At 40.9% G+C, this 15,530-nt stretch overlaps 1 protein-coding gene across 1 annotated transcript in view; it reads left to right on the top strand.

Moving 5' to 3' along the window:
• The first annotated feature begins 396 nt into the window (after nt 1-396).
• Nucleotides 397-15,530, top strand: part of ppm1h (protein phosphatase, Mg2+/Mn2+ dependent, 1H) — a 34,791-nt gene continuing 19,657 nt past the window's right edge. Inside the window, exons 1-2 of the mRNA XM_079683515.1 lie at nt 397-975; nt 12,874-13,039. Coding sequence (XP_079539641.1) covers nt 743-975; nt 12,874-13,039 — 399 coding nt within the window. The 5' untranslated portion in view covers nt 397-742. The remainder of the gene's footprint in view (nt 976-12,873; nt 13,040-15,530) is intronic.

The following is a 15,530-nucleotide window of genomic DNA, read 5'->3' on the forward strand; positions in this document are numbered from 1 at the left end:
TGCACCGTTTATACAGATCTATGGTCTGCACCCTTTTTATATAGTCTATGGTCTGTACACTGTATGCAGGTATATGGTCGGCACTCGGCATCCTTTATGTACAGCCTATGGTCTGCACCCTTTGCAGTCTATGGTCCGCACCATTTAGTGTATACAGGTCTATGGTCTGCACATTGTATGCAGGTATATGGTCGGCAGTCTATGGTCCGCACCATTTATATTAACTGTATACAGTCTATGGTGCACGTTATATTCTATGGTCTGCACCCTTTATATACTGTATACAGGTATATGGTCTGCAGTCTGCACCCTTTATATGTACAGTCTATGGTGTGCACTCTTTATACAGTCTATGGCCTGCACCCTTCATATGCAGTATGTGGTCTGCACCCTTTATACAGTCTATGACTGCAGACTGCACCTTGCCTGCAAGAGGTAATCGTCATTGCGGGATTACCCACCTTTGACCTCCAGCATTGTCAACAGTAAGCTGCTCACTGAGACGCCACAGCAACCTCGCCGAATCCACCAGCAGCAACCGGTTTGTCACATGACCAGCGTGCAGCTCTGTGTCTGCTGTGAGATCTTTTTTATTTCCGCGTTCACCCAATAGTAGCGCCAGGCTGAATGAGTGAATGTGTTTGTACCGCTGTGTGTCTACCTTTCACGCCGCCAAACTGCGTCGCCTTGCGGGGGGATACTCACGCAATCGCATCGCCTTGACCCACGCTGCAGCAGGACCATGCTAACGCGGGTGAAATCGGCGGTGGCCAATTTTATGGGAGGTATGATGACTGGTGGATCCAACGGAGACCATCCCGGAGCCTCGGATCTGCCGCTGAAATACCCGTACAGCAGACCGGAGTTCCTGGGTCTGTCCCCCGACGAGATTGAGTGCTCGGCGGATCACATTGCACGACCGATCCTCATCCTGAAGGAGACCAAGAGGCTGCCGTGGGCCACCGGCTACGCAGAGTGAGTATTTAACCTGTATGCGTCCATCTTTTCTTGCACAGCATCCTTTGGAAGTGAGCGATGAGATCACCCTGGATAAAGGCGTAAACATGAGCCCTTTTGTTGTTATTACTGCAGGATTCACGTGTGGAATAAAATAAAAATAGGCCCAGGTGCAGCAGCTTGCAAACAAGCATATATTTCTATAGCTTACATCACAGTGTAAACATAGTTTCCTATAGGACGTGAAAACTAACATATCTAGGTCATAGTCTTTATTATTGTGATGGCCTACCACATGAAAACATATTATAAGCTATCTGTTTTGCAACATCCTTGTAAGGCAGGACATCTTAGTCATGTTTTCCATTATGAGCAATTAACTGAACCAACAAAGGTTTTATTTTGAATAGCAACAGCATGATTTATTGGCCCTTTGTATGAGACAAGGTAGGGAAGGTCTTACAAATAGTCACCATTTTGTACCCCTTTACCTTTTTCATTTCTTATGCAGTTCAGTTTAGAGCCAGAAAAACCTGTGCGGGTTCTTTACATGGACACACAGTAGATAGCCTACTTGTAGAAAAGCAGGTTTGAAGTTTTGCTCATTCAATATTTCCTTCTTCTACTTGGCAACTGTCACCTGAATTGCATTGGACCTACTGTAAGATCACCTGTTTTATAATTGATATCACATCTTATGTGTTGGTGTACTTAATCTATTTGGCTCGTTGCCCCTGCAAAGCTGTGATAAAGCAGGGCCGTGTTGTATTTTAAAAGGACATATTATAAACAGCGTTTAGTGCAGCAGCCTGACTCATGAAAAGCTAAGTTGTTACTTTGCTTCAGTAAACTGTGTAGTTAGTTCTGAGAGTGCAGCTGCAGAAAAATGGCATAGCATGAGAAAATGCAGACGTGGGGAAATTTTATTCTAACGTCAACAAACGTGAGCGGAAAGCCAGCAATGACTTGATTTGCATGCTGGTGGAAGAGCAGGGTGCTTTACGCCACCTCAGGCAAAGATAAGAGCTGTTTCAGAAAGACAAAACCTGTTCACGTCATGTACTTTACACTTAACTTGGACAGGACACAATTCAAAAGTGGGATAAACTCTTGTTCTCTTCATCCTCTAACGCTCGAGAACACAGAGTCAGAATCACTTCCACTCACGCAGTCCCGGATAAAGTATCACTGGTTGCTTTGGAGGTCACAATTCAATCCTTCAGACTTTCCTAACTACACAGTGTGTGACACAGCAGTTTGTTGGCCTGAGGTCATACATTCACAAAAAAAAGTTAGAAAGCTCTGTTACATTTCCATGAGTGTCCTCTCCGTCAGTTCCTTTGAGTTGTTTAAATGATGACGTTACACATTCAGTAAGAAACTCACCCTATCTCTTTGCATCTAATGTTTCAACTTCACCAATCCAGTGTAGATGTCCTCTTTAACACCACAAACGAGGTCAGTTTCACTCCCCCAGGCAATTGTTTTCCGTGTATAAGGTGAAAACAAGACATTTAACTTACAGATAGAGAGAGATTATGATATTATTCACAACCACTATTAATTAAGGAGCTATGTTTCCTTTTCAGAGATAATGGTTTGGAAAAGATTGTCAAAAATAGTTTAGGTGATGTATTTCAAATGATGGTTTTGTCTGACCTTCAGTTGAATTTGATTCAATGTTATGTAAAACACACAAAGCAGCAGCAAACCCTCACATTTCAGACACATTTTTGCTTCATTCAATACTTTTAATTTTTTAATTTCTGCTGATCGAGTGATTGATTATTTGAAAGTCAGAACTAAAACAGATCTAAGTGGGCTCTCCCTCCTACAGAATGAACAAATCCTTTGAAATGGTTTGATCCTCATACCCTCCTCCCGCTATTCTTCTTTATGCTAATCTGCCATGAAGAATTTGTCATCTCAAGAAAGAAAAGAAAACCCTACACATTCATGTGTTCTTAAGTAGGTTGCATCATTTGAGTTATTATTAGAATTATTTCTAGTTTGATATTGAAACATTGCACTCATGGTACTGACATGTCCATGTCTTGTAATAATAACTGAAAAGATATGTTATATTATACAGAACAATTGCACAGCCCTGCTTCATGAATACATTCCACACTGATATCCGTGTGTGTGAGTGAGTGTGTGTGTGCCAGCTTGGCGGAGCCTCATGAGCCATACTGGGGATTTGTCAACGGCTGGCTGACCAGCGGGCTTTGTCGTTGTGAAATCTCAATGCCAGTGGAGAAAACCTGAGCCCAAATGAGATGAAGTGATGTCAGGGTTAACAGGGTCCTTCACCGATGGGTCTCTCGGACTGATAACACGCCGAATAGATACTGGCAGTGCAATTGAACACTTAATTACAGCTTATTGGGTAGCGCTGTGAAGGGCTTTAATGCCTGATTATCTTCAACTTTGCATCTATATATACATCTTTTAGTTATATTTCTATTTATTATATTATAAAATGGAGCAACTGTCACAAAACCCGATTTCCCTTCTGGAATAAAGGAACTATTTATATTCTTGTTTTGAATATTATATACAGCCTATATTTTCTTTGAAGCAAGCATTGTTCAAAAGAAATCAGATAGGGGACTGTGTGCATTCTGACAATTTTAGTAAATACTAACAATCATGTCCAGATTATATGGGACAGTTAGTTGTCCTTTTTTACCTTTCTTATATTTGTGCAATATCCTTGTATTTTACCCCCATTTCCAATACCTAAAGCGGGTTTTATAGTGCTAGTATCAGTAGAAATGGCTGAAAAACCAAAGGTTTGGGAACATTCAGGATGAATCCCACCTTCTTCTCTCTACTCTTTTCCCTTCATACCCCTTTCTTTGAGTGGGCCTCTGACTGAGGTTAACCTGGGTTGTTATTGTGTTGCACACTGTGCAGAAAGGAAGAGCAGTTGTGGCTCTATGAGGCTGATTCTGGGGCACAGTCTCTGAGTGCGTGCACTGTCAGATCCGGTGAGCACCATCATTTGGATGGATCAGTGGGTATTGCTCACCGCCCTCTCTTCTCCAGGCCTCCTTATTTAGACATTTACTGCTGCTTCTCTCTCCAGTCGCTTTCCACCCATCATGTGTTTTGTTCACATTGTTTAAAGGTGGGGTTGGTAAGTTTGAGAAACCGGCTCGAGATACACTTTTTGTTATGTTCCATGGAATGCTCTTAACATCCCGATAGCAATGAATATCTGAAGTGCTTTGACAAAAAATCCATAAAAAAAATTCCTCTGTGGAAAGTGTAGTACTGTACGACCAATCATCTGAGCCGGCTCGGCTAAAATAACTGGATGGCCTACCTGCCTGTCAGCCTTCTATCTGTGCACAAACTTATCTCGTGCCCTCATTGGTCATGTGCACGTCATGTGTTGGAGGAGGGGCTCTGTAAGGAAGTGGCAGATTTTCTCCGGTTGTGTATTTTCAAATTCTAGCGCACTCGAGCTGGTTTCTCCAAAATTACCTTCGCCACCTTTAAAATGTGTTACTTCTGTGTATGTTTATTACTGAAGTCACACTTAAATGTGGCGTTGTACTGGACTTTATTATATTGAGAGGTGTTATGTTCTTTGTGGTCCTTCCCATGTTATAGTGGTGTAGCTTATAAAGTGGTTACTGTGATCACCACCTTCAGATTAGTGTACACATACAACAGTCTGTTTAATATCCATTTAGTTACATTGACTTCTTAACCTGGTTTCGGTTCCTCTTATATTTTAAGCTGAACATCATTATGTATGTTCCCCTACATATTCAAATTGCATAATTGGTCATAGCCTGTTACTTGTTTGCTCACTTTTTGTAGGGCTAAAGTGATGGGAAGAGAAAAAAGACAGTGGACAAATGAGGGAAACTCCTCATATAGAGCGTTAGTAAAAGTTAGACATGGAGTATTCTGGTTTTTAGAACAAATAGATGTTTGATAATAGCATAGATTAGAAGACAGCACATTTCTATCCAGTGATGAAAGGATTATGCCAAAGCCAAATGTTTTCTTATGAAGCGAAATGAAGAGGCTCACTAGGAACACTTTGCTGTGTCCACGGGGTCTTAAAAAGTATTACAAGTTGATAAATCAATTTAGTGAAAATTAATGCTATTAAAAAGTATTAAACGGCTTTTTCCAAGGTATTACATTTTGTAGCTTGTTTTCAATAAGTATATAAATTGTCCAAAGCGGTTGTATTCTACAGTCTGCCTGAATGTAATCATTGCGTAGGTGTGTAGTGTGATTCTGTCTCGTTTATTTATGGCATCCCGTTGGATTTGACATCATCTGAACAGGACATCGCACGCTCAATGCTTGATAGCGCGCGAAGGCCCGTTTACGCCGGTTGTTAAACAACATCGTTATGGGGAAATGCAAGTCTGCGTCCAAATGGTTGGAAGATGAGGAGGAAGGACAATCAATACTGTATATAGTCAATGTGAGGTAAAGTGTGTCGCCAAGGTAACCGGTTAAAACTCAAAGTGGCGATGAGGTCTTCAAATGTATGGAAAGGGTCTTAAAAGGTCTTATATTTGACTTCAGGATTCCTGCATATACCCTGAACTGTTAAATCATGTTATCAATATTAGAGATTTAATAGTGTATCTAAGGATTCACCTCAGCTCCCCTTCTCCTCTCCGTCTTTCCTATTTACCACATCCAACATGGTTGTTGGAGCAGTGGTGGCACTAAGAGGTCAAATAATAAGTTGTGACAAAGCTTTCCCAGCCATTCACTTATTCACTTACTCTTTCTGACCCAGGACCAATATAATCCTGAGACCTCGGCGGCGGTCCCATCAATACTTAATCAACATGCGGGTCTGTAGGCTAAACACTATAGCATCACCACTGCTCACTTTATGTTTTGTCTGCAGGTAAGCTTCACAGTGAGAGGGTATGAAGACTGTAGTTTGACATTCTCAGTTTTAATATCCAAGTGAAAATAAATAAAAGCTTCTGCTTAACATTGGTCATGGATTTACAATATAGCGAAGGGTTGAACATAAAAGCTATTAATATGCATGTCTTCATGTCCTTCTCTGTTTTAATCGTACAGTAGGTCAATCCATTTCTTTGTTCCTGGTAGTGTTTCACTCTAGAGGAGCTAAATGAAGTCAATGTTACCACTCAACTGTGGAGAGGAAGCACATGAGCAGCACTTTTTATGTATAAAGCTTCCCAGTGCTCAATCACATGATACAGCACATGTTTTTGTGTTTCTGCTACATCAACACGCCACATCGCTTTGAGGCAGAAAAGACGTAATGCTGTTTCAGTTCAGTGCCACTTAGCCCTAACGTGTAGTTTAAATATGACTTACCATTAAAAGAGAACGCTATAATCACATGGATCATCTTTATTGGTATCTTACATGATGCGCTGGAGGATACTGAGATGTTGCAAGAGTATACAACCACACAACTAGGAAACAAGTAACTTGAAGAATACAGAATTGAAGGAGGACATATTATGCTTATTTTCTGGTTCATTTTTGTATTTTGTTCCTCTTCTGTGACCTGTCTCCATGCTTTAATGTTCAAAAAGGTCTTTATTTTTCTCATACTGTCTGTGCTGCAGCACCTGAAAAGTCACCCTCTGTCTGAAACCAGAGCCCAGTCTGCTCTGATTGGTTAGCTGGCCGACTGTGCTGTGATTGGTCAAACCCTTATAGATGGACTTCGCCCTTAGCCTATCACGTACAATGTGTTGGAGCGCTAGACAATAGAAGCATGAGTGTAAACAGGAAGTTGAGTGTGTGGAAGAGAAAATCCCTCTGGAGGGGGGAGCAAAGGGCCTTAGCAGACCTTTTACATGCATTACCAATCTGTCTACAAACTACAGGAGAGGGAAACCCCAGAAAGCATAATAGGGCCTCTTTAAAAGTACAATGCAGTAATATTGTCTTCAAAGATAAGCTTGAGAATTTACATTAAATCCACAAAATATACATTGAAGTGCCGGAGGAGTATCAGTTACATATGAGGTAATGCAGTGTTTCAATAGTTAACGATAATAACCTGTGTTTTGGAAACAGTGTGTAGTTGCCCTCAGGTCAGAATTCTCTGAGAACTTGGCATCACTAATGTGTGCTTTTAGCTGTGCACGAAGAAAGATGATCCAGAAAAAAAGCAAGAATCTAGTTTCCAAAAATGTCATCCAATTGCCAAATAATCTGTTATTTTTGCAAAGTTATTCATGAAATGCTCATTCGGTTAAACATGAAGGAAACACAGGTAACACATTCACATCACATAAATGACCTGTTGCTGACTGATGCAGTACATCTTCAGGTCAAGTGTTACTGAAAAGAAAGAGATTCCCAGAATGCATGCACAATGTAGGTTACGACTCTGACAGAGTAATTAAGGTCGTGTCATTGTCTCAGACGTGAAGTGATGTCTCAGACGTGAAGAAATGAAACGAGGTAACTGAGTCGGACAGCCCTGCTCCTGCCTCGGGGTCTGGAAGGCTCTCCCTCTCGTATAGGAGATGAAGGGATCGACGGCTCATCTGTAATCTTGTGATCGACTGAGGTCAAAGGAACATGGCTCCCTGCTGTGCTTTGGTCTCAGACATGCATGATGAAGTGTGTGGCCTCTTTCCATCATCAAGTTAGGAGAGGAACACGTTAACTACACATACACTGTATACCTACATTACTGTTGGTCATTTTCCTGACTACATGATGTCATAAACTGATTTTAAAGTTGAATAAAAAAATCAAACTATGTGCACAATTTGAGAGTTGTGGCACAAACTGAAACCAAATGCTACCTGGAACATTTGCAGCAATTCAGAATAACACTTTGTTTTAAATGCCATGTTTTCTCTAAAACTGTAGTGACTAATTAAGCAACAATTATATTAAAGTGCAGTCATCCCAATGTCCAACAATTGAGTGTAAAAGGATATTCCTGATATTAGAAATACCAGTTTGACAGACAAATGTGTGCATATATTATACTTTTCTGTGAGTTTCAACCACGTTTTTTAACAGTGGATGTAGTTCGCACTGTTGACACCCATACAGGTTACATTCTTAGGTCATATTGTGAAAACTATGGGCTCAGAACAGTCTCATAATACACACATGCACACAGAAGGATTCACACTTGTATTTCATGATCCGCAAAAGGATTCACACTTGTATTTCCGGATCCACACTTGTGTTTTTCAATGCACACACAAATGTGTTCCGTTTCATATGTAAATAAAATCCAAATACAGAAAAAAGTTTTACATATGTGTTTTTGATCCTCACATATTTGTTTTCTATTTAAATCCCCTGAACCTGCAAACACATCGCTGTGCATTCGTGTGTGGGTTTTTTGAGACTCCCCTGACGGTCAGCGGATTCGTATTTGTAATTGTTTCTATCTATAGCCAATCAGATGTCTCCTGAATTCTAAGCCAATCACATGAGCGCGCCCCCACGAGGGTAGATTTCTTGCGTTCATGACCTAGCGCTTCATGTGCGCAGCCCGGAGCTGACAGGTCCATGGAGCCTGCCTGCAGGCGCTAATCTCAGGACACCTCCACTCTCAGTACATTGCCACTTTCCGAACAGGAACTGCACGCAAATACAAGCCTTTATATTATTAAGGTACAGCGCCACTTTCCGAACCATTGATGAATGCTCGTGTGTACACAAAACAGCAGGCAAAACCGTTTTAAATGTGTGTTTCCTGTATGGCGAATACAGCTGCTTTATTTATGTCTGTATGAAGTTGTTGTGAGTGTGGAGGGAGCAGCTACAGGTTAGCTTAGCCTAATCGATCAATGCACTACGAAGCCAGTGCTAGACAGTGAACTGTCAACGGGGCGTCGGTGCTCTCTATAAAGGCCGATCAGGAGAGCTGGATCTGATCGATATGGACATAAACGCGAGTGAAGTATAACCGGACGCGAGAGAGAGATCAGATCAGCTGCTGAGTCTGACGGAGACACGCAGCTCTGCATGATCACCTGAAGCTCCGCCCTCTGTTTAGCGAGCTGACCGGACAGCACAAAATGCGTATATGAAGTGTCATGAACGCAATAAATCATACCCTCGTGGGGGCGCGCTCATGTGATAGAATGAAGGAGACATCTGATTGGCTATAGACAGAAAAAATTACGAATCCGCTGACCGTCAGGGGAGTCTCAAAAAACCCACACAGGAATGCACAGCGATCCATGCACAGAAAGCAGTTTGCAGGTTCAGAGGTTTTAAACGGAAAACAAATGTGTGGCTAAAAAACACACATTTAAAACTTTTTTCTGTATTTGGATTTTATTACATGTATATGAATCGGAACACATTTGTGTGTGCATTGAAAAACACAAGTGTGGATCCGGAAATAGAAGTGTGAATCCTTTTGCGGATCATGAAATACAAGTGTGAATCCTTCTGTGTGCATGTGTGTATTATGAGACTGCTATGAGCCCATAGAAAACTGAGCAAACCCCAAACTGTCCAAACATGAGATGCATTTGAAAACCACAATCTGTAATGCTCCATTTAGGATGCAGAAAAAAAAGAGGAAAGTATGTGTTTGCACAAATGACATCTGCTGAGTGGTTTTTGCTTTTTTGTTCTTGTCTTTATCAGTGACGAGGTTTGTAAAGTGGTGCTGTTGATGTTTTTTAAAACATGGTTTAATACATAAGACTATAAAATGTAAGATAGTGATTGCAATTTTCCAGACCCCAAAATAAAGTCCAATCAACACTACAAAGTAAAAGGATATTCAATGTTTATTTAAATTATAATGGCATGAAAAACCGGAACCATCTTATATTTGACATTATTTGTCGCAAATTATTGTTGATAATTGTGTTTCACCACATGATAGATAGAAAGTGATCTTCTTTCTATACTTATATAAGCAATGTGGGTTCATTACAATAGTTGGGTAGCTGTGCTGTCAAATGCAGTGTTTACTCTGAATAGCACACTCCCTGTCGTATTGACACACGACAGGGAGTGTGCTATTTTTAGTTTTCAGGACACGGATGTGGTGAATAGGCCATTGTGTAAGACTCCAATTAAAATCAATCATACTGAGAAAAGGTCTGCTCAGTCCTAATCCTGACGGTTTTACAACCAGCAGTGTTTCCTTAGCTGGAGACGGAGGATCTCTGCAGCTTCATGACCAATTAGAATTATTAATGTAGGATCCTCCGCAGGGAAGAAATCATGACTAACTCTCACATCAACGTGTAGCCATAGAATGTCTGATTTATTTTTATATTATTCATACTCAAGGCATTGCTTAATGAAATATAGACATGCTACCAGTCTCTACGTAGTATCTCTAGACAATTGATTGTTGAAGTAAAACAGGAAATAATTCCACAAATATACACTCTCCTACAGAATAATACTTTTTGTTTCTCCATGCCCCCTTGTCTATCTGTCGTCCTCTACTCTAATTAAAAAAAATACCACATTCTCAGTTTTAATAGGGCCACTGCAGTACTTTAAATGATGGTGTGTAGATTGCCTGGAGCATTATTTAGCAACATATGCTTGTCCACAACCACAACAGCAGCTCTCAGCAGTGAACAACCTAGGTGTCACAGTATGCAGTATGTATGTGCTTTTTCTGTCCTCTCACATGTGTAGGTCTCAAACTGAGATGTATATGCAAATGGTGTATATTTGCCTATTTTACTGTGCAGTCATCATTTATCGTAAAAAAAGAACTGCTGTTATAAAGGAGAAACTTATGTTGTCCTAAGAACAGATTAAAGGTCACAGCTCAAAGGGTTTAAAAGGACATTGAAGACCTAAAATAAACTGTATTGTGTATCATCTAGCGAGGCACAATAACCTTTGTTAACGTTTAGAGCAGTGGTTCTCAAACTTTTTACACCAAGTACCACCTGAGAAAATAGTCTCTCCGAGTACCACCCCATGACCAATGTTAAAAAAATACAGTCTATGCACAGTTCATGCAGGGCTCGGAGGCAAATGTATTCATAATAACATCATTTATTGTCAGCCACAGCTACATGTACAAAGGGCAGTCTCTCTCTCTCTCTCTCTCTCTCTCTCTCTCTCTCTCTCTCTCTCTCTCTCTCTCTCTCTCTCTCTCTCTCTCTCTTATCACTCGCTCACTCACTCACCACAAGTGAGAATATAAACAACAAAATAATAACTTGTACTCACACAACAAATGTCAGCTGTACACACATGTCATTTCCTGGACCTATACCAAAGTGTGAATGTAGGCCTCCTGCAACAACCTACATCGTAACAGAAAATGTCCTTTTGGGAATTCGGTTCCACAATAATAATGAAAGCCTCCAGGAGCAGATGAGCCTAAGGGCTAATAGCTCATCTTCAGTCTGCTGATGTTTGCTATTGCCATTTCTGTGGCGGCAAAGTAAAAAAGATAACAATTAAGGACAAGTGTGTGCTTTTTCAACTTTTGACCTCGGTCACAGCCTTCTCTCCATTCTTTGTGCAAATGCCTTTTTCCTGAGTCTCTTCTCTCCTCCATCACAGCGTTGGTAATATTCTTCTCGCGGGTAGTATGGTCGTCATTAGCAACGCCAGAAATAAATTTAAAAAATGTTTTAGTTTCTAAATCTAAAAACAACAATAGTCTATTAGAACTTATTTAAACCACATATCAATTATCTCAAGCTTATTTTCATTCGTTGTAGTGTTTTGATGATATGATTTATTTTTTAATTAATGTTATTCAATCAAGCCTCAAACTGATGGCACTTGTCCCTATAGCCTGTTTTACATTGAAGTTGTCTGAAGTCCTTACCACCAGCTGCTCTTGCAGTAATAAGTACCTTAATGTCCCAAATGTGCACAATGTAGTGACTGCTTTTCGTCTTTTTGTTTACTTGGTTGTGTTTTCTGTATTTTATATGTCTGTGTTATGTGGAAAGGTTAGATACAATAAAAAAATTAATATATGTTGTATATGTCAGATTCCTCCGCGTACCACTAGCGGGAGCCGTACCTCAGGTTGAGAACCACTGGTTTAGAGCATGACACAGCTGCTCCTGAACTGTTTTTCAGATAGAAGGGAGTGCTTGAAATGACGGGAGTGGAGATGACAAGTGATCTTCTTGGAAATAGTTCATCCCTCAGACTTCCCTCCCTCAGGCTCTGTAGGGAGTATCCCTCCCTGATTTAAACTTCCTTTGAGTCATCGTCCCCACTGGATTGCATGACATTTTCTCCCCCATGTACCCTTAGATTTTGAAATTGTTTTCCACTCCAGAGAAGCACACAAGTGACCCACGATCCTCACTGACTAACCTTTCATACATTGTAACCCTGATTGTAACGTTTTAAGGGCAGCTTTGCTAAAAGAAAACATGCCTGTTAGGTCCAGCTTGCTAATTTGTATTGAACTGTCTCTCAAAAGGGAAGAGGGACTGAGAGTATTTGATTCTCTTTCTGCCCTTTCAGTTTTACATTGTTAAACCATAGTGTTGTGATTTGTTCTCACTGTACGAAACATAGTTTTAATGTTTCAACAAACCTTCCTTACAAATTAGCATTTATTTTTAAGAACTTTCGACAACCCAAATACATAAAATACCATTTAAAGGCAAAGAGCAATCCTCTCAGTCATCAGAACAAGCTTTAGCAGCAAGAGATTGTACATTTTTAAACCGACCTATGTTTTCATCTTGAATAGTAGACATACCAAGCCCTCATTTTGCAGTGCGAGATTATCGGATTTATGATCGAAGTTATCTATACAGTATTGTTATGTTTACAGTGCATTGTATAGTAATTTTAATGCAATTTCTTAAATAATCTAATTTATTTTTCATGTCATTGATTGATTTAAAAAAAATATATATTCTTATCCGAGTTGTCCTTAAAATGAAGTATGTCTCACCTTCCCTTGTTGTGTTCTGTTATCCCCTCTCTATCTAGGGTGATCAATGCAGGAAAGAGTGCGTTGAATGAGGACCAGGCCTGCTGCGAGGTGCTGGTGGTCAAACGGAGACCCTCAGGATGCTCCACACCCAACCGGACCTCCCTGGCCCGCAGGAGGTCTTCCCTGCCAAACGGAGAGGGTCTGAGCCCCCGGGACTGCAATGTGAGTCGAACTAAAACGTCTGTTTCCAAATAACAAATATCCTCCTTTCCATCATCTTTCACTGGGATCACATTTCTGTTTTACTTTTATGTACGCACCACGACATCAAGTCAAAATCCTCGTACGTGTCAACCTACCTGGTAAAAAACCTGTTTCTGATTTCTGATTTTAACATAACAGGAATTCATGAGATAAAACTTGAGGACAAATGCACATTTTCTGAGCCATCTTTTTGATATCTTGTTAATACTGTATATAGACTAAGATCCTTGACGTTCAAGCATTTGTTCACCCATGAAATCCAGGTAATGGTGGCTGTAGTCCTTGCTGTTGGGACGCAGTGTTCCCTCATCCCGTCCCATCAGCAGTTTATTGGTGCGTACAGCACAGCGTCCTTTACACATCACAGCCGCGGCCTTCAGCTCTCAACAGCCAGGTGAAAGCAAGTAAAGCTTTTAAGTTAGACCAAAAACCATATATACAAAGGGATTGTGAATTATAAACTAGCACTGTCTGACAATGGCTACTCTCCTGTTGTTCGATTTGTCTTCCGGGTTCGACATGCACTCAGAGATTTCTGTTTTCCGTCACTGCCCTTTATTTCTAACCGGTTATACTGAGCGCTTTGTCATTTCATTTTCCACAGGCAAAAGATATCTATATTAGGTAATACTGCAGATAACATGTCCCCTTAGCCCACCAGTACTTTACTTAGACCCAGCCAGAGCCTACAGCAAACTCATGCAAGTACCTCATGACTCACTACTGCAGAGGTACTGGGCCATAACGAGTCAAGCCTTTCTAGTGCTATTTGCTTGCTTCATCGGCTCATGTTGTAGCATCTGCTTGCACTACTGTATATTTAGAAAATAATAATAATACATGAGACTTGTATAGCGCTTTTCAAGAAACTCAAGGACGCTTTGACAGAGAATTAAAAAAAAAAAGAAAAAGAAATGCAAAAATAGATAAACAAAACAGAAAATTGGGGGGGGGGGGGGTTCAGTGGTTGAAGCAGTGTTGAACAGGTGGGTTTTGAGTGACGTTTTGAATGCGGTGAGGGAGGAAGAATCTCTGATGGATTGGGGTGGTGAGTTCCAGAGGGTGGGTGCAGCAACGGAAAAGGCTCTGTCGCCCCAGGACTTGAGGTTGGTCTGGGTGGGGGGGGAGGTTGGCAGCAGCAGAGCGGAGGGAGCAAGTGGGAGTGTGTCTGTGGAGGAGGTCAGTCAGGTAGGATGGGGTCAGGCTATGGAGGGCTTTGTATGTCATCAGGAGGATTTTGTACTGAATTCTCTGGGGGATGGGGAGCCAGTGGAGCTTGATGAGGACGGGGGTGATGTGTTCACGGATTCGGGTGTGGGTGAGTAGACGGGCGGCGGAGTTCTGGATGTATTTTGCAGGTGAACCAAAGAGGAGGAGGCTGTTGCAATAGTCCAACAATCAAAGCTTTTGTTCTTGCCATGATCAACACTCACACAAAAATGCAGCATAAACCCTTCCCATGCAGAGGAAGTCTATTCCTCCTCTCTTACATATGTGTGTTAAGGCCTCGTGAGATGTGTGCAATAGCAACTCTATGTCCAGACTTTCATTGAGTGTGATTTATTACTTAAAAGAGAGTCAAGTATCCGAACAGACTGGAAAAAGCATGGCCCTTTGCTCCAGGAGGAGGGCTGAAGATCATAGAGTTGTTGCATTTCTTAAAGCATTCCTATTGAACTCCTACAATATTTAATCCCATTTTATTATTTCAATGGCCTTTATGCTTGAACTTTGGATAATGTGTTAAGCCCTAAACACCTGGACCATGCAGTTTCTGTTGTGGCAGCTGTACTCGGGGCTAAAGTCTTTCGAACATCTTCTTGAACAAGGCTTTTTATATTTCTGGTCACTGATATTACATTACATTTCATTTGTTAGACGCTTTAATCCAAAGCGAGTTACATAAATTCAGTACTGTGGACAATCCCCAATGTTGGGGTGAAGTATCTTGCCCAGGGACACAACGACATGCTGACTGCAGTGGGGCTTGAACTTGCTATCCCCTGATTCGAAGTTCAGCACACTATCCACTGAGCCACAGCCTCCATATACTGTATGTGTAGATCCCAACCTTTTTGGGTTGTGGCCTTTTACCCACCATCAATGTGTTACCCTGCCTAAGGTTGTATTATACGGTTCATCCTTTCAAGTAAGGAACCACAGCAGTACATCATAATGTTGTTAGGATAAAGACTTACATTATAATCTTTTATCATTTTGGATGATGAGTCATTACTTTTCATTCCTTTTGATAACAAGAAATATACTCATTCAAACCACTCCTTGGCGTTATCAGAAACTTGATGTAATTGTTGTCCAAGCATTCATTTAGAAATGCTAATTGAACCTTGACATATTTGATTGGCTGTTATCATTTTCTGACAGTAAGGTATATTATTAAGGAACCATGTGATGACCCTTTCTGGTGACTATAAAAACACGGCTAGTA

Source organism: Notothenia rossii (genome assembly GCF_949606895.1).
Source record: "Notothenia rossii genome assembly, chromosome: 5".
NCBI lineage: Eukaryota > Metazoa > Chordata > Actinopteri > Perciformes > Nototheniidae > Notothenia > Notothenia rossii.